Below are 18,969 nucleotides of genomic sequence, written 5' to 3' on the forward strand. Positions count from 1 at the left end.
GATCTTTGCTTGAATCTTTCAAAGGTGTAGATGCCTGACAAGAGCTTTTGTGGCTTTGGATCCTGAGCAGATGGAAACACCAGCCTGTCCTCAGTCCCAAAGAACTGAAGAGAGAGGAAGTGTCTGAAACATGCCTGGTTCTCAGCATTTTGTCCATTATTTCTTAATTCTATAGTCAGAGCTCTTGGCACTGTTTTCTTCTCCCTGATAATCCTTGTGTCTACTTATTCAAGCTGGCAAGAATGGATGAACTGTTCCTCATAACAAAAGAAAAATAAGAAGGTGATTAATGGAAAAATCTTTTGTGTTCAGTAGCAGGAATAATCCAAGTGCAAGCAAAGGCGGACAGTTGACAGCAATTTTGCTTACTATGTCTGTTATCTCTCACTGTCAGCAGGTTTTTCTTGCCAACCAAAACTCAAACTACTTAATTTCAACATAGAAATATTTTCACATGTGTCACCAGGCACTCACAGTTAGAAATAAATAAGTATAAAACTATGAGTTTGTGTTAGTTCTTTTGCATTTCCTTTACATCGAGTATGGCGAGTATATGCTATGTTTTACAATTAAAGAACTAGCAGATTATGGGAGATGGGTATTTAATGCTTTCGACAGCTAGAATTACTTAATATTTCATTAACTGTGAAAAAGGAGATGAAACAACTTGCTAATAACCGATTTGTACTTCTTAAAACTAATAAATTAAAAAAAAAAAAAAAACAAAAGTTTAGCATACTGTCTTATCTCTAAAAAGGAACAGAAGTACCTCCTGAACAAAACACAAAGGTATTTAAATTCATACATGTTTTTCTACTTGGTCTAAATCCAACCACAAAAAGGTACCAAATCAGAGCTAACAAGTTAAACAACTGTTCTGGGTTCCTGTTCACAAACAGAACCATCTGCCCTGGTTCCTGCAAATCCAGAAGTGAATTTACAAATTCCCAACAGCACTGAGGCTTCAGGTGCAATTAGACACTAAATGAGAAAACCAGGGAGTAAGGCACAAAGAAAAGCAAATCAATCCTCTGTGTACTTGAGAAAAAAAAAAAAACCCTGCGCTTTTCTGACCCTTTCTCCCCAGACCACGTCAGTAAATCCTGAAGAAAAGGGGGCATGACACAGAACTAAAAAAAATACTTATCTCAGTTCAGCAAAACTGCCTTTTGTTTTTGCTTCTGCAGAGACTCTCAGCCCTTTAGAAGAAACTGCAGTGTGCCTGAAGTGTACAGAAGCCTAACGGTTACGATAATGATAAATACAGCCATTCCAGGTAATGATATCCATCAATGTAATAGTAGGGGTGTGCTCATTTATTCAAAACCACTATCCCTACACAAAGGTCAGCTCTCTGAATAGCGAAAACGGAAGTGGAATTTTAGAGATGATATAGGAGAGGAATATGGGTCAGAAATACTGCAGAACAATCAATCTCAGTTTATATTGAGTGGAGGCTCTACCATGCTACATATAAATGCAGAAAAACCTGCCAGCATGGGTCCTCTTAGTACAGTTACTGTGCAGAAAAATCAACGAAGAGACCTTATATATACTTGGCTATGTAACATCATGTATCTGAGCTGTTTCCAGCAGTTTCCCTGACTTGCCTTTCATTTCTGACCACTGCTTTTCTAATACTAAGAGAAAACTACATGTCTCCACTGCTAACAACTGACAGTAGGATCAAATGAAATAAAAAAAGCAGCTAGTAATATACATCTTGTCTTCTGCAAACACCTGGATGCAGGCTTCAAGACTTAAGAGTTCACAGCTGTAAATATAATCACTGCAGATACATAAGCACTCCGCAAGCACTGTCAACACTTGTGTCATCTCAGTTTGCATGAAACTTCAGGCAACTAATAATTAAGAATTTAAATGAGATTATTTTCAAACACAGAGGCATAAAAATGGCAGAAAAATAGGACTTGCATTAAATTATTTTTAAGATGTGTTTGCATTCATCAGACTGCAGAGGTTTTCTCAAACTTGGCAAAGAAAAAAAGCACTTCTCAAAAGAGACCAGAAGCCTGCAATTTAGCAAACGCCTATGTGCTTCTTGAAAAATCCATCTGAAGCAGACTCTGCAAGTTAAAAATAAAACCTGGCACACAACGAAAGGCATGATCCTACAGGCTGGACACATTCAGTGAGAAAACAAACTAACAAAACGAAACTGAGCAAGCACTTTAAAGCCAATTGATTGCCCAACACCAAACAGTATGACCACATGCATTATTATTTCTTCAGAAGTAAAAACACAGAAATACTTCAAGGTTTAAAAAAAATAACTGGATCACTTTGTGAAATCTTCAGAAGTGCTAACAAGTGCCTTTTCCAAAGAAGCATGACTCAGGAATAGTATACCACATTGCACATTGATCATTCACATAATGCTAAAAACCCACCATACCGTTAAAAACCCCACAAACCGAAGAACCCTGTGTATCACACTAGGAAATATGCCAGAACTGTTGGCAACTGAAGGAGTACAAAGCCTCTGCAAAGATGTCACAGAATTATATTTTTCTTCTTATGACATTTATGGATATTTTTATTTTTATTTAAGAGGGAAAATACACCAAAGCAAAGTATATTTATCATTCAAACACAGTACACTAACATACACCTTTTTTTTTTTTACTCACATAATACTATGCTTTATTACACTACAGAATGTTAGCTGCATACCTGTACTAAACCCAAAGGATCACAAAAATCTGCCTAAGCAAACATTATCAACCAGTAACACCATTTAAAAAGAAGCAAGTCACTGATTTCACAGTTCTTGGTAAATTTCTATTACTGACTTAGTATAAAATTACTGACAATATGAAAAACATATATCCCATGGGGACTATTTCTATTATTTTTCCTTTAAATGTCTTTCAGTCACACTTAAAAGCCATCTCTAATCTGTCGATATAAGCACAAATCTTAACCAAAGAAAAACCAATGTTTCTAAGGCAAGAGAAACACACTACCACTGTTTTCATTTCTGTTCACTGTAAAAGTCTTAACTCACCTTTGGTAAGCAAAAAGAGTTGCCAAAAGATATCTCTTAAGCATAATGCCCTACATACACTTTTGAAAACGAGATTGCATTTATTACCTAAACTGTTTACAAAATTGTATCTGCTAATGCAAATTGTCTGTTATTTGAAAGGCATTTTCTCTAACTACTTTAAATTTCTGATAAATACAGTGAAGACCCATGATATAAATGTCTGATCTACAACTAGCTACATTTCTTACAGAAAGCTATAAACTTGTGGCTACACACCACAAATAAATGATAAGGACAGGCGGCCTGGGAAGAATACAGGGATGTTGTCCAGGAAGCTAGGGACCATGTTAGGAAAGCTAAGGCCCAGTTAGAATTAAACTTGGCTATGGAGTTCATACCTTCTCTGGTTTGCAGACAGGACTAGGAACAAAGTAGGGCCCCTCTGGAAGCTAACAGGAGAACTGGCTACCCTGGATTTCGAGGAGGCTGAGGTTCTTAATAACTGCCTTGGTCTTCACTAGCAAATGCTCTGACCACACCACCCAAGTCTTGGAAGGCAGATACAGGGACTGTGAGAATAAAAACCGTTGGCCCACTGTAGGAGAGGATCTGGTTCGAGACCATCTTAAAAACCTGAACATAAACAAGTCCATGGGACCTGATGAAATCCATCCATGGGTCCTGAAGGAGCTGGTGAATGAAGTTGCTAAGCCACTGCCCCTCATATTTGAAAAATCATGGCAGTCAGGTGAAGTTCCCGAGGACTGGAAAAAGGGAAATATAAACCCCATTTTCAAGAAGGGGAAAGTGGATGACTCAGGGAACTACAGACCAGTCAGTCTCACCTCTGTGCCTGGCAAAATCTTGGAGCAGATTCTCCTGGAAGGCATGCTAAGGCACATGAAAAACAACAAGGTGCTTGGTGACAGCCAGCATGGCTTCACTAAGGGGAAATCCTGCCTGACCAATTTGGTGGCCTTCTATGATGGGGCTACGGAACCGATGGACAGAGGCAGAGCAGCTAATGTCATCTACCTGGACTTGTGCAAAGCATTCGACACTGTCCCACACAACATCCTTCTCTCTAAATTGGAGAGACATCAATTTGATGGATGGACCACTCGGTGGATAAAGAACTGGCTGGACGGCCGCACACAAAGAGTTGTGGTCAACGGGTCAATGTCCTGCTGGAGAACAGGAACGAGTGGTGTCCCTCAGGGATCAGTGTTGGGATCAGTCTTGTTCAACATCTTTGTCGCTGACATGGACAGTGGGATTGAGTGCGCCCTCAGCAAGTTTGCCGATGACACCAAGCTGTGTGGTTCAGTTGATACGCTGGAGGGAAGGGATGCCATCCAGAGGGACCTTGACACGCTTGTGAGGTGGGCTGATGCCAACCTTATGAAGTTCAACCATGACAAGTGCAAGGTCCTACACCTGGGTTGGAGCAACCCCAGGCACAGCTACAGGATGGGCAAAGAAGAGATTCAGAGCGGCCCTGCAGAGAAGGACTTGGAGGTGTTGGTTGATGAGAAAATGAACATGAACTGGCAATGTGCGCTCGCAGCCCAGAAAGCCAGCCGTATCCTGGGCTGCATCAAAAGGAACGTGACCAGAAGGTCGAAGGAGGTGATCCTGCCCCTCTACTCTGCTCTCATGAGACCTCACCTGGAGTATTGTGTGCAGTTCTGGTGTCCTCAGCATAAAAAGGACATGGAACTGCTGGAACAAGTCCAGAGGAGGGCCACAAGGATGATTGGGGGACTGGAGCACCTCCGTATGAAGACAGGCTGAGAAAGTAGGGGCTGTTCAGCCTGAAGAAGAAGAGAAGGCTGCATGGAGACCTCATAGCAGCCTTCCAGTATCTGAAGGGGGCCTACAAGGATTCTGGAGAGGGACTCTTTCATTAGGGTCTGTAGTAACAGGACAAGGGGTAATGGGTTAAAACTTAAAGAGGGGAAGTTCAGACTGGATATAAGGAAGAAGTTCTTTACTGTAGGGGTGGTGAGGCACTGGAATGGCTTGCCCATGGAAGTTGTGAATGCTCCATCCCTGGCAGTGTTCAAGGCCAGGCTGGACAGAGCCTTGGGTGACATGGTTTAATGTGAGGTGCCCCTGCCCATGGCAGGGAGGTTGGAACTAGATGATCTTAAGGCCCTTTCCGACTATAACTATTCTATGATTCTATGATTCCATAACATGCATAAGAAAAGGAACTGTCTTGTAACTTATTTGTTCACTTTCTACGAAGTGTTTTATTAAGACCTAAATGCAACTCAAATATAAACAACATTTAGCTATAAAATAACTTATTTTGCAGGCAAAAATAAAGAAACTGTTGTAATGAAACTCAACCTAGGTACACCAACAACATAGTACTTGCTATCAAAAGAACTGTAAGCTATCAGATTTATAAGCAAACGCCCTTCTGTTCATACTTAAAGGTTATCACATCACAAAAATGTTTTGTGAACTCTATAAGGGCTCACAGTGCATCTAATTCTACAAGGAACAGCAAGAGACACTGGGGTTTACCAGCATGTTCATTAAATCCTGAGCCCATCTGTTGGCGCAAGTTTTCTGACAAAGATTGTGTCCTTTTTCTTTGCTGTCCTTTCCTCATTTTTGGACAAAAAAATACTCAGTACAGCTCCAAGAACTGAATTTTTAGACTGCTATGTCCCTTTCCACCTGGATATGTTGACCTTTCTGTTGCTACAGGCTGCACAAAAATATCCACACTAATGCAAAATGCTTATGTGAGTAGCAACTGTAAGTGTGCAGCTTTGAAAGATAAAAAAGATAATAAGTAAGTAAAGAAATATGCCATGTATTCAATGGAGAGTGGACAGTCCTAATAACTGTCACAGAAAACCAGGGTTTGATGCACTGACAGAGTCTACATGGCTTTATGTTTTCATTTCTAATTCAATAATGATTCTTAAACACAACTAAGCTTAAATTCACTTCTACAGCAAAACAGGGCAAATATTTACACTTTTTTTAAACATATAAAGTACAAAGATCATACATTTAACAAAAAATCTCTCATTAGACTAACCAGAGAGATGGGGACGTTCTTTCTACCTGTATTTCGGATGCAGGTGCCTACTGACATTACAGCCATTCATACCTTTCCAACAGGGCAACCTGTTCATTTTCATTTACTACAAGCCTGTTTTCCACTTTTTCCATATTACTTTTTTCTCAAAAATCCCAAATCTAGTGAAAATACAACAAAGCAAGAATTCATTATTAACAGTCAATGATGACTGTTTTGGAACTTCAGTTGAAAAAATAATTACATATAAATGCAGTCATTCCTTAAATGTATTCACTCCTCAGAAAGCTCAAAAATATCACGCAGTTTGTATAAACTACTATGACCTTTTCTTCATCCTTTATGAAAAGTCTCCTTTTCTAGGGAGAAAAAAATTACAATTCTATCACAAAACCTTAATGTTAAATAATGGAAGCAGGTATTTTCATTTCATTTTGACCACTGAAACACCTCCAAGGCCATACCCAGAAGGAAAAAAAAAAATGATCTTCATTTATTACTCAGTTTACCACAAGTTTTACTGTGATATTACAGCAGCCTCTAGAGACCTCAGGGTGTATGGAGTTTCCTATTTTTTCTTTTAATGCACCTGTTACAGTTTCTGAAGTACTGCCTGATTTAGACCTAAACCAGACATCCTGGTGCATAGATGACATTCTTGTATGGCTTCTTAAGGAAGAAAAGTATGAAAAAGGACAAAAATCCCAGGTCTTCTGGATTAGACCCAAGGGACTATTTGGCTTCACTCTTTCTAAAATCCTACATTTTCCTCTGTCCTTACAGTTATTAAACAGGAAAAACAGGTGAAAATAGCTGTGTAATACTTTAGAGCAGTCAAAAAGTCGTGGTTTGGTTTTGGTTCACCCCTCTCCCCACCACCCCCGAGGCAGGCAGTACAAAACCAATAACGCTTATCACAGTTACTAAACTCTTCATTGGGCAGCATGCAAAATGTGCTGCTTACAAACTGAGGAAAGAGGGCTAAGATTATCACCTTTTTTATTTAATGGACTTTCATGTTGTTCATAAATAAAAGTTGTCAGAGTCTTTATCAAATTAGATTAAGAAACTGGGATTTATGTCAAAATTACTGACTTTTAGACATCTAAGCCTGAAACAAACACCCTAAGCTCTTCCATACATGAGACAGATGAACATACCACCACAGTTTGATTTATTTGAGCTTTTGTCAAGGAGAGGAATTGCTCTCTAGCACTCCTCGATTTTATCCAGCTGACTGTGGAGGAAGTTCCAGGAACCGTCTTTTAGATGACAAAGTTAGGAAAAAGAATTCTGCAAACACATTCCAACTGGTTCTAGATACATTAATTTCAATACTTACCCTCTACTGTTAAAGTACCCATTTTGGATTCCAAGAAATCAAACAGCGTGCTTGGTGCAGACGGTCTGGCATTTCCTAGCTCTTCTTCATCTTCAGGTCTTATTCGACCTCGGCCCTTCCCTTTACCTGTAAGCATCAGAAGTTATTTGTGAGTGGGAAATAAATTAACAAGAAGTGTACACAACTTTTGATTTAGAAAATGCTTTTATTTTCTATTAAAGAAAAAAATGCACGGACAAAATAGATACTGACATTTTCCATTTAAGGAGATTCAAATCTGCAACTCTAAATTCAAAAATTTTGATAAAAATACAAAACCTGGAGGCCTTTTCTAGTATCTGCTTTACATCTGTGATGCACTCTAACTTGCAGGAAAAAAACCACACAGATACACCCTCCTATAACTACGTTAGTAATCCACCATATATAATTTCTTTGCTAGTAAACACTGTTTTAAAGCTCTCTTTGAATGTTTTACCTCTAGGTGGTGGTCCCTGAATGGGTTTCTGTTTATTGTTGTTCAGAAGAAAATTTAATGCCGCCTCTAGGTTATTACTGTTATCCATAAGTGCCTGTCTTGCTGCTTCTTTGCTGAAACCCATCTCTGTTATGTGTTTTAAAGCCTTTTCGTCAACCTGAAATAAACAGTACACATAGAACTAATCATAAGATACAACAAAGACTCCATAAAACCATCAGTTTTGACTTTAATTTTCATTAATTTTTAACTGAAACTCTACTTCATATTTCACTGATGGTAACTACTTCAGTTTCATGTAAGATCTTTGCATACAACCTCTCTTAGGCTGGGGGGGGGTAACATTATTCTTATGATGATTTTTAATTCAACAGTTTTCAGTTCCCTTATAATGCAGGTTTCAAGCACAAATTCCTCTAGCCTACCTTTTCCTTCACTGCACCCTGGAACAGAATGACAGGTTGTAATACACGTTCTCTGAGATGAAAACCAAAAGGAAACTCTCAAAGTAAAAGCAGTATAAAAACTAGTCATTTGTTTCTGCTTTAACCCTTTTACAAATTTTACAGACAATACAAAACCCACTTATACACTTCTTTAAACATGGAGAAAATACAATCACTTGTGATTCTATAGAAGCAAGTGAAGAAATACAATCAATCTACTTCCACAGAAATACAGGCCTTCTTATTCTAAACATCATAGAGCATGATGACAAAAAGGTAAAGCAGGAATCACAGAGCATTAATTACAGAAAATAACCTTACACTGTGAATTAAAGCACTCAACTGAGAACTGCCTCTTCTGGCGCAGATAGTCCTACATGTACTAAACATGAAATGGGACTAGGCCCTCTGTCCATTCTCATCCCACACCCAAAAAATCGATGACAGTTAATCATGTACTGCAACAGCTGTAACCAAATACATGCTTCACTGGAGTCCACGAACATTCGTTATCCATTGCTTTAGGATCTTAAAATCTTTACTTATAACTCAAGAAGGCTTTCTATATATGCTTAGTGGGTTCATATTTCCTTCTTCTGAACAGCACCTACATATGGAAAATTATATAATACTAAAGTTTTGATAAGCTGGAAGTAGTGCCATTTTGCAGTGCAGTGAAGACAAATTTCTTGCAGTTCATAAAAAAAAAAATCAGAAAACAGTATACTTTAAACAAGTGTAGGTTTTGGGGTTCTTTTTGGGGAGATGGGAGGAAGTGGTGCTATTGGTCTGGTTTGCGGGGGGTTAAGCCTATTTAGGTAAAAGCACACTTGTCAAGAATGACAAGGTGTACCACTGGTTCTACACTGTGCAGAGGCATGACCAAATGACCTCTTGAGGTCCTTTCAGCCTGTGCTTCCACAGTTCTGTATTGACATTTCTGAGTACAGTGTTGAAGACTGTGCTGCTGAAGGCTCTCCTTGCTATGAGATGATGATACATACTACACAAAATAGTAACAGGCAGTTACTGTTCCTAAATCTACTTTCTTCTCATTGTTCAACCTTCAGTAAAAGGTAGGTGGAAAATATTCAACTAGAAATTATAATCAGTGCTTTAATACTAGTTTACTGAGTTACTACACTGTTACAATGCCTCTTTCAGTCTGCTTTTATCCCTCAAATCAGAATCAGCGTTTTTGCATACTTGGAAACTCCTCTCCTGAGTTGTTCTTTATAGCAAATACTTCCTCCGTCATAAACTTCTAGATTGCTGAAGTAAACAAAACTGAAACATCAATGACTACTCATTTTATACCTACTTAATTCAATGCAGCAATCCTAAAGAACACTTCTTATTAAGTATAAAGTGATGAAATACACTGGAAGGTGATGTATTAAGGATCACAGTTCAGACTGTTCAAGGGTAACCCTTCTTACTCAAAAGGAAACATTACTTGTGGCAACGTGAGCATGACATTCCCATGTCATGACAAAAGTATTTTTATTTTGTTAAATGTCAGAGTACACTTAAGTTTTCTCAGTGCTCAAGAAATGGCTTAAAACAGACTCTTAAATATTGATACAGAATAAAAGTTATATTAAAATATTATTTGATGTGTTGAAATTGAAGGATGAAAGCCATCCTGCCCAAAATGAATTAATGCTAACAAGCAAAAACTATTAAGCTTATTTAAACAAGAAAATAAAACTGCACTGCAATGTTCTATACCACATATACCACTACTTTTCTTTTGTGAGGACTTAGTTTTAAATTTTACTGGATAGGATAATGTGAGATTTGTAAAATCAAAAAATTAACACTGATACTCATAACTATCTCAGTAATGTACAAAAGCACTTTAAGTATTCTAAACAGACTTCAAAACAAATTGAAAGGAAAGCCATTATTCCTCAGGGTCTTTTGGCTTTATTTTTGTTAATTTGGTTTTAATATTATATGTTTAAAGTCCCTTTTAAGTCTTCTACCTTACCAGTTCTCGGTAGACACCTTCATTCTTTCCCTCAGGTTTTGTTATCTTCTCTTTCTGGAACAGTTCCCTGTTTCGATTCCCTCCAGCACTCACACTGAGATTACTTCTGCTACTGCCACCACCTCCTCCAAATGTCTTGGTCTTCAGGTAAGCACAAAAAAAGAACATTTCAGTAAACAGAACTTAGGAAAATAAGGCTTAATGTTTACCTCGTAGAAAAGGCACAGTAAATTTGATGCAGCGGTATTTTTCATGATTATGCTTCGCATCAACAAATAAAGCATTAATTTATACACATGCATTTATTATGTAGGCATTTTTCCCCCTATGCCCAAATGAGGCTGTTAAAAGAGGACATAATTCTAGATTTTTATAATTTAAAAAGCAAATCTGAAAAATAAACTAAACGGAAAACTGAGGGAGGATATAAGAACACTGACACAATAGAACTAAACTTCCTGGCTATTCTTTCAGATTGCATAAAGGGAATTATGGTGGTTTGAGAATTGCAAAAAGCAGATAAAAATTGTTAACATTTATTTATTACTTAAATCTTATTAAACTGTAAAAACATATTTTTAAATAGTGGTATCAAATCAAAATCTACAATAAAACATTATGATATGTTTAATTATTTGCTTTAGAAAGAATATACCCATCAATCCAAAAGGATGAATTTCTGATTTCTCTTTTTAAAGATATATCAGTAGAATTATAAGCAGGCAAACATCAGAAAGCATTTGCCATTTAAGACAGAAATAACACAAAAGACAGTAGAATTATCATCATGGAATTATCATCATGGAATTACCATAATTCACAGAAAGCAAAATGCCATACAAATGCATTCTAACCTCCTTGCTCTTTGCTACTTCTGCAATAGCAGCTGTTCTCTGCTTTTCAAATTCATCATTGTCTGCAATAGTTTTCACTGTATTTGTCATTTGCAGAGTCTTTCTGCGATCGAGGTCTCTGCTGTCCACTTGCGCATGAGATGCACATTTCTGGAAATGCAAAAGAAAGTTTTAATTAACTCTTCTGCCTAGTCTCGTTTGAAAAAAGTAAAGTATCATTCTGTTAAAGTAGCACAATTTTACATACAGAATATGATTGAAAAAATGTAAGACATTTTTGTCGTACATTATATGTATGACATACACCGGTATGTCTTACATCTAGATGTCTTTGCTGAAAACACACTCCTCTGGTCCACTAAAAAGGCTGAAAAGAATGACTTTCACATTTTTAAGATTAGTTGAAGATGCAGCTATTATGATTCTTGTAATTACCTCTGGTGTTTAAGAAAGTACTATGTTAGCACCTAGAAGGCCTGACAGGAAGAATTAAAGGCTCCACATATTAAATACTAATTTTAGTTTGATTGTGAGGAAAAGCATTAAATATAAGTTAGCATAGCAAAGGGACTTTTTTTAGATCCAAGCCATTGTGATCTAAGGTGTTTTGATAGCCTTTATTCAACTGTAACCAGACCCCCTAGATACCATGATACAGGGTGTTTTTATGAAATAACAAAGAGAAGCATACTGTACCTGCCCAAAAGGTACAAAAGGGGGAGGGCCACCTTCCGTTCCAATGTTACTCCTATTGTGTTTTGCTAAACTCTGTAAAAGAAAATTAATAATAATATTAATAAATTGTAAGCAGAAAACCGATTGTATGACAAATGTCTTAATTTCAGGATGCATACGAAACTTGCAAGATGAACATTTTAAGCATTAAAACCCAATGATAATACTTAAAATCCTGAGGCACTTAAGGAAAAGGTTGGATGAGGGGCAGGAAGACCAAAAAAAATTGTGAAAATTTGCAAAATTAAGCACTGGCACAGGTTGCCTGGGGAGGTGGCCTTGCTTAGGCAGAGATGGAAGGGACCTCTGGAAGTCATCTGGCCCAACAACCTCAGCCATCCTGTGAAACTCATGAACCCATGCATATGCAAACAGTGAAAAGATAAAACAGAATATGGCAATGTGAAATGTGAAATGTGAAATGTAAAAATGTGAAGGCTGTGTGCAGGCTCTGTGTAGGCTCTCCCTAAAAAACATCTCTTTTTGCCACTGCTGGAAACAAAACACTGTGTCAGTAGGAAATTTCCAATATGGCCTCATGAAAAGCATGGTACATATGCTAAATTGATCAGCAGATATTTGGATTGCAAAGACTATAACAGTGAGACTAATGATTACTGATACATAGTATCTATAGAACAGAAGTACTCTAAACTCTCAGCCACAGTCAGTCAATCAGTGACCTAGGTCTGAAAACAAAGCACCCTCAAATAATACAGGTTACTAGTCATCAACAACAGTAAAAAGACGAATTTTAAAACTCTGCATTAAATATCTGGTTATAGTTGATACAGTTTTTCTCTACAAATTCGGACAACAGTACCAACCTGCAAGAGAATAAAATTCACCAAAAAAAAAAAAAAAAGACATTTGGTTTTATGTTAATTATTTTGTATTACACAGTATTTGGTTTCAGAAGCGGAAAAAAGAACAGGTCCTTGATGATGTTAAAATGCTTAAAAATCGCATTTCCTAAAATGAATGTTTTATCATTTTCATTTCTTATTGTCCTTCTTCTCCTACTGGAGAGTCATGCATGATTACATACATCATTTACTGCTCTTCACTGGCAGAGAAAGTTTTAATTACTTAACACTATATATGACATTCACTTATATATTTATTACCCTGATGTAAAATTGATTTAATTCCATCATGTGAGATTCAGTATAAATGTTAATATGCTTTAAGCCATTAGACTATCAGAGAATTTCTTACAATTAGCCAGAGATTCATTTGACTATCAAATCAAAAACTTCTGGTCCACTTTTTTCAAGTTAGCTAGTTTTATTGAGGAGCCAGAGACCATTTTCTAAATAACTTATGGTTATTAATTTCTTTCAAGGGTGATTTAAAAAACTGAAATTCCTTTTCCTCATGTCTTGGAGAAAAAAAAAACACTAATAAAGTAATTCAATAAATTATTAAAAACAAAGCACTTAGAAGTGCAGGAGCCATAAAAATTTTCAGCTTTAGTTTCAATCAGTTCACTTAAAAATGTTGCCTTAGAACTATAACTTAATCAAGGGCTGATCGCTGCAGCGTGCGCATCATACCTTCCAATATCTTGTCCAAACTGCTTTGCTTCCCCAGGGTATATACACACTCTAGGTCTAACAAACCCTACACCTTTTTTGAATCTAGGGATAAGTAGGCAATTCTGGAATGAACTCCAGCACCGAATCAAATTACAATAAAAATATTTTTACCATAGCCTAAGAACTTAAGCATTTAATCACAGTTAATTCCTCATGTCCCATAATCAGGAAGAATATGGTTACGTTTAAGGTCACCTTCTGTTTTTTCTTTCCTAAATCAGAATCAAGGGAACACATACAAGAAAAGCTACTGGTCAAAAACGTATTTTGGCAAATAGCAAAAAACCACTTCAAAACTGCATATTTACTAGCATTTAGCTACATGGATTTTTAATCATTAACTATTTAGTGCATGAAATTCTTATCCAGAATGGAAGACCTCTGTCTCATAGTAAATAACAGCTGTGGCACCGTCTGCTCAGGTAGTACAGTGTTCTGAGAAGTGAGAACAACTGCTTTGGAAATTAAATTTCACTTTCTACAAAATAAAAGCAAACTGGCAACAAGAACGATATTTTTTAAACTTGCAATTAACTTTGCTTATAGCACAGCAGTAACTACCATTTACAATGAACTCAGTTGTAAATATATTTAGGATGCTACTCCTACCCTTTCTGCTGTATTTGCATTGTGATGGTAAAAAAAAAAAATACCACCACATTTCCATGGGGATCTCTTAAGAAACAAAGGTTTACAAGCTGAAACTGAATTCCTAAATATTATATACTATTATACCTTCACATTTCTTTCTAATATGAAATATACATGAAACTACTCCCTTTCCCCATCAGGTACCCTCAATATTTAGACTCATCTTCACAAAACAGAAGATTCATTAGGTATACTGAGAACTTTACTTTTAGTTAATCTGTAATTTGATAGACTCTATGCTTTAAAAATGTAGGGGCTTACCAAACAGTCTCACCAATCATCTCAGCAACATTTGCTTCAGCTTTCACTTCACATATTGTCTGATATTTTTATCAATAGCAATACAAAGTACTCCTCCTTAATAAGAAGGGTACCAGCAATAACTCACAGACTGATCCTCACTGATGGAAACACCAGTCATGACCAAAACACGTCCTCACTAAAATATCTCTGAGAGTTGACAATCATCTTATTTGTCAACCATTCTCTTCTGTAAAGCTCTCTGAACAGGACAGAAACATCAAGTTCATGAAGAAGCTGATATCAAAGTAGCATCTGGCTTCTATATACCTGTTTGAGCCCTATCTGTCTAGCTGTCAGTCCAGATACAGGACTGAAAGTACAATTTCCAGTGGTCATGCTTCACTTGTCCAAACTGATCTCTCGTCACTGACAGCTTTTCTGACATGACCACATTCATGCCGGGAACCTAATCATGCTCTGTGATATGGTCAATGAGAAAAAGAAAACAATACTCTGGCAAACTGTAACATGGAACTAAAGAATTGAGGGAACAGCAATAGGCAATCATTAACTTTCTGTATTTTACCTTATCAGAGTGAATCAGTGAAAACTCAGTTACCTCTCTTTTAACCATATCGCATAAAGCCAACAGAACTTGCCAAAAAGTGCTGAAATGGTTATTAAATGGCTTCCTTCTTGTAAACAGAACATGTCTGAGTTATTTCTTGACACTGACCTCAAAAGCAAATTAATATTTATAAAGCCATATTTATTTGTCAAAGCCCAGACAGAAGAAACATGAAAACAGACTGTCAAAAATATCACCAAGAAAACTAACAAACTCTACTGACCTTTCTCTTAAAAATTAGATTGCATTCTTCAGAATGCATTAGTTCTATATGTCTCTCTTCCATCCCATCAATCTTAAAACTTACTGCTTTTTAACTGGAGAGAGAATTCACAAGATTTTATACTAAATATGAAACAAAACAACAAAAGGGAATGTTTCTGATGTCGGCCCCAGAACCTCCTTTTTAACGAAACATTTAAAACCAGGAATGCTTAGTTTGGGGTTATATTTTTTGTTTGGTTTCGGTTTTGTTTTGGTTCTTTTTACAAAATATTTTCAAATATAAAAGCAGAAAAAAGATGCCAAACAATCTACTAGAATGGATGCTGTGAAACTCGTGTTCAAATAAGTTTTGGCTAAATTTGCTCAAATCTATAAAATGCAACCAAATAACTGTTCCAAAATTAGCATTAGTATCAGCATCAATAAAAGCAGTACTTCACACAGAAATGACCACTGCATTCATAGAATCACAGGATAGTTAGGGTTGGAAAGGACCTTAAGATCATCTAGTTCCAACCCCCCTGCCATGGCCATGGACATCTCACACTAAACCATGTCACACAGGGCTCTGTCCAACAAGGCCTTGAACACCGCCAGGGATGGAGCATTCACAACTTCCCCAGGCAACTCATTCCAGCGCCTCACCACCCTAACAGGAAAGAATTTCCTTCTTATATCCAATCTAAACTTCCCCTGTTTAAGTTTTAACCCGTTACCCCTTGTCCTATCGCTACAATCCCTAATGAAGAGTCAATCCCCCACATCCTTATAGGCCCCTTTCAGATACTGGAAGGCTGCTATGAGGTCTCCACGCAGCCTTCTCTTCTCCAGGCTGAACAGCCCCTACTTTCTCAGCCTCTCTTCATAGGGGAGGTGCTCCAGTCCCCTGATCATCCTCGTGGCCCTCCTCTGGACTTGTTCCAACAGTTCCATGGCCTTTTTATGCTGAGGACACCAGAACTGCACACAATACTCCAGGTGAGGTCTCATGAGAGCAGAGTAGAGGGGCAGGATCACCTCCTTCAGCCTGCTGGTCACGCTCCTTTTGATGCAGCCCAGGATACGGTTGGCTTTCTCGGCTGCAAGCACACACTGCTGGCTCATGTTCATTTTCTCACCAACCAACACCCCCAAGTCTTTCTCTGCAGGGCTGCTCTGAATCTCTTCTCTGCTCAACCTGTAGCTGTGCCTGGGACTGCTCTGACCCAGGTGTAGGACCTTGCACTTGGCATGGTTGAACTTCATAAGGTTAGCATCAGCCCACCTCACAAGTGTGTCAAGGTCCCTCTGGATGGCTGCTTATAAGCAACAGCTCTGTTATAGAGACAGGGATGTAAAACTGTATAGAGAGGTGCATGGTAGTAGCAGTGATAGCTTATCTGTCAAGTATTTGGGACTGAAGGTAGCAGGGTAACAACCTTCCTGCCCTAGGAATTTCCACTCATTTGGGAGAAAACATATGAAGAAGTCTTCCTGCAGCAACTTCTGTTCTATTGGGACAGGAACCAGGGTAAAATGGAGTAAAGGGTCTTAAAAGTATTTATGGCTTATCGAAAGATTAAAAAAAAAAATTTTCAATTTTGTCTTTCTAATCTTTACCCAAAGAACTGATGATATCTGCAATGAAGAATTCGCAGTTCTGGTGTCCTCAACATAAAAAGGACATGGAACTGCTGGAACAAGTCCAGAGGAGGGTCACGAGGACGATCAGGGGACTGGAGCACCTCCCGTATGAAGACAGGCTGAGGAAGTTGGGGCTTTTCAGCCTGGGGAAGAGAAGGCTGCGTGGAGACCTCATAGCAGCCTTCCAGGACCTGAAGGGGGCCTATAGAGATGCTGGGGAGGGACTCTTTGTCAGGGACTGTAGTGACAGGACAAGGGGTAATGGGTTAAAACTTAAACAGGGGAAGTTTAGATTGGATATAAGGAGGAAATTCTTTCCTGTTAGGGTGGTGAGACACTGTCTGGCAGTGTTCAAGGCCAGGTTGGATGAAGCCTTGTGTTGGATGGTTTAGTGAGAGGTGTCCCTGTCCATGGCAGGGGGGTTGGAACTAGATGATCTTGAGGTCCTTTCCAACCCTAACCATTCTATGATTCTATGATTCTATGAAGATTACCAACTTCAATGTTTTCCATACACTTATAATATTTTTTTTCCTCAAAATACACAGTTTGCAGATTGTAACTGTAAAAGGCATAGTTTTACAATATTTTGGTACCAAGCACACTGTTTAGGAAAGCAACAACTCATGACTGAACTAAAATAAATTTAGTACATTTGATTAATGTTTTCAATCCCTGCAGAATATGAAAGGAATCAGTTGCTGTATAAAGATCACTTACAATTTCTTTATTTGCTACATTACACATAAGACCTATTCACATATATTTGGCTGCATTCCTAAAAAATATTAGGACAGTACAGACCTAAAATCTTATCATATGAAAGTTCACAGTCAACACATTGGGCTTGACGTCATTAAATGTAATACACATGCTGCAAGACAGGCATTTCCAGTGGTGTTACCTCACCCTTTGTAATTCCCACTTTTCTATAAGATGCTCCACTTCACCTCCAAGAACTGCTGTGTTACTGTCATCCAACAGCAAGAATCCATTTCTCACTTCAACAATTCCTAAAAGCTTAATTTTTGTTCCAGGTGGAGTGTTCAGGCTAAAAAAAGAAACAGAGCCAAATACTTCATCTATTTCATAATACATTTATTGATATTCTGCTACCAAAACCATATAAAACTCTAATTCTACTATACTTCTAACATTGTCACATTTCATAATAAAAAAATCAGCATCAAAAACCTTTGCAATATTTCCTTCAATATGCACAATACTTTCCAATAGTTTTATTGGAACACTTCCCATCTATTAGATGAAAATGCCACACTGGAAATTCATGTAACAGAGATGAATGTTTGCAAATTGTCTGGTTAAAATCTAATTTTACTACCAAACTAAGGATGTGATTTGCTTAGACTAAAAGAAAGTATCTCAAAGTCAGTTGTCTAAGTTCCTCATCCTAGGATGCATTTACAGTTAATGGAGGATTTCCAGATGGTTAATCATCTAATTTTAAGACATTTAACTTAAGAGAAAACAAAAAGCTGTTCAAAAAGCAGCTTCCTATACATCACTAACAGCCAGGACTGTACCAGAATAAATATAAAAACCATGCATCTTAAAATGCTGCTTCTTTCATTAATCTATCATCTGAAAACATATGGATGCTTTCTGTGGTCAGCTCCCATGAGGAGATACCTTACCTTTTTTTCATGTGAATCTACTCTGAAAAACAGCAGCAGCAGATGCATAAAAGAATCTCACATCTCCAAGCTGTAATTAAAATATGTGACAAAGCAGCACAATCTGGAAACTTATTTTTCTTGTGAGAAACAGGACACAGTGTTATTTCAACTGAGACACAATAACCTCTTTATAATACGCTAAAGCTATTGCTGCAATGACAGGACCATGCTACATGGTGAGGAACATCCACAGGAGAGTCATCTAATTTCAGCACTAGAGGCATTAACCTTACCAGTATTACTGGATTTTTTGTATTATTCTGATAAAAGAAAATGAGATAAGAAAGAACAGACAGGAAAGAAAAACAGAGAAAAAAAACATTAACATTATGCAAAGAGTGGGAGGGGGAAACACTAGTAATTAAGAACTTAATTTTAAGGAAAA

General features: G+C 37.5%; 1 protein-coding gene across 3 annotated transcripts in view; it reads right to left on the reverse strand.

Annotated features, from left to right (window-relative positions):
• The window catches only part of TDRD3 (tudor domain containing 3), a 100,346-nt gene that overhangs the window by 25,018 nt on the left and 56,359 nt on the right, over positions 1–18,969 (reverse strand). For all 3 annotated transcript variants that reach the window (XM_065678153.1, XM_065678154.1, XM_065678155.1), the window contains 6 exons: positions 17,797–17,938; positions 11,881–11,952; positions 11,185–11,334; positions 10,331–10,471; positions 7,892–8,048; positions 7,414–7,539 (listed from right to left, as the gene is read on the reverse strand). In XM_065678153.1, the coding sequence (XP_065534225.1) occupies positions 7,414–7,539; positions 7,892–8,048; positions 10,331–10,471; positions 11,185–11,334; positions 11,881–11,952; positions 17,797–17,938 (788 nt within the window). The remainder of the gene's footprint in view (positions 1–7,413; positions 7,540–7,891; positions 8,049–10,330; positions 10,472–11,184; positions 11,335–11,880; positions 11,953–17,796; positions 17,939–18,969) is intronic.

This window comes from Lathamus discolor, chromosome 4 (genome assembly GCF_037157495.1).
Source record: "Lathamus discolor isolate bLatDis1 chromosome 4, bLatDis1.hap1, whole genome shotgun sequence".
Taxonomy (NCBI): domain Eukaryota; kingdom Metazoa; phylum Chordata; class Aves; order Psittaciformes; family Psittacidae; genus Lathamus; species Lathamus discolor.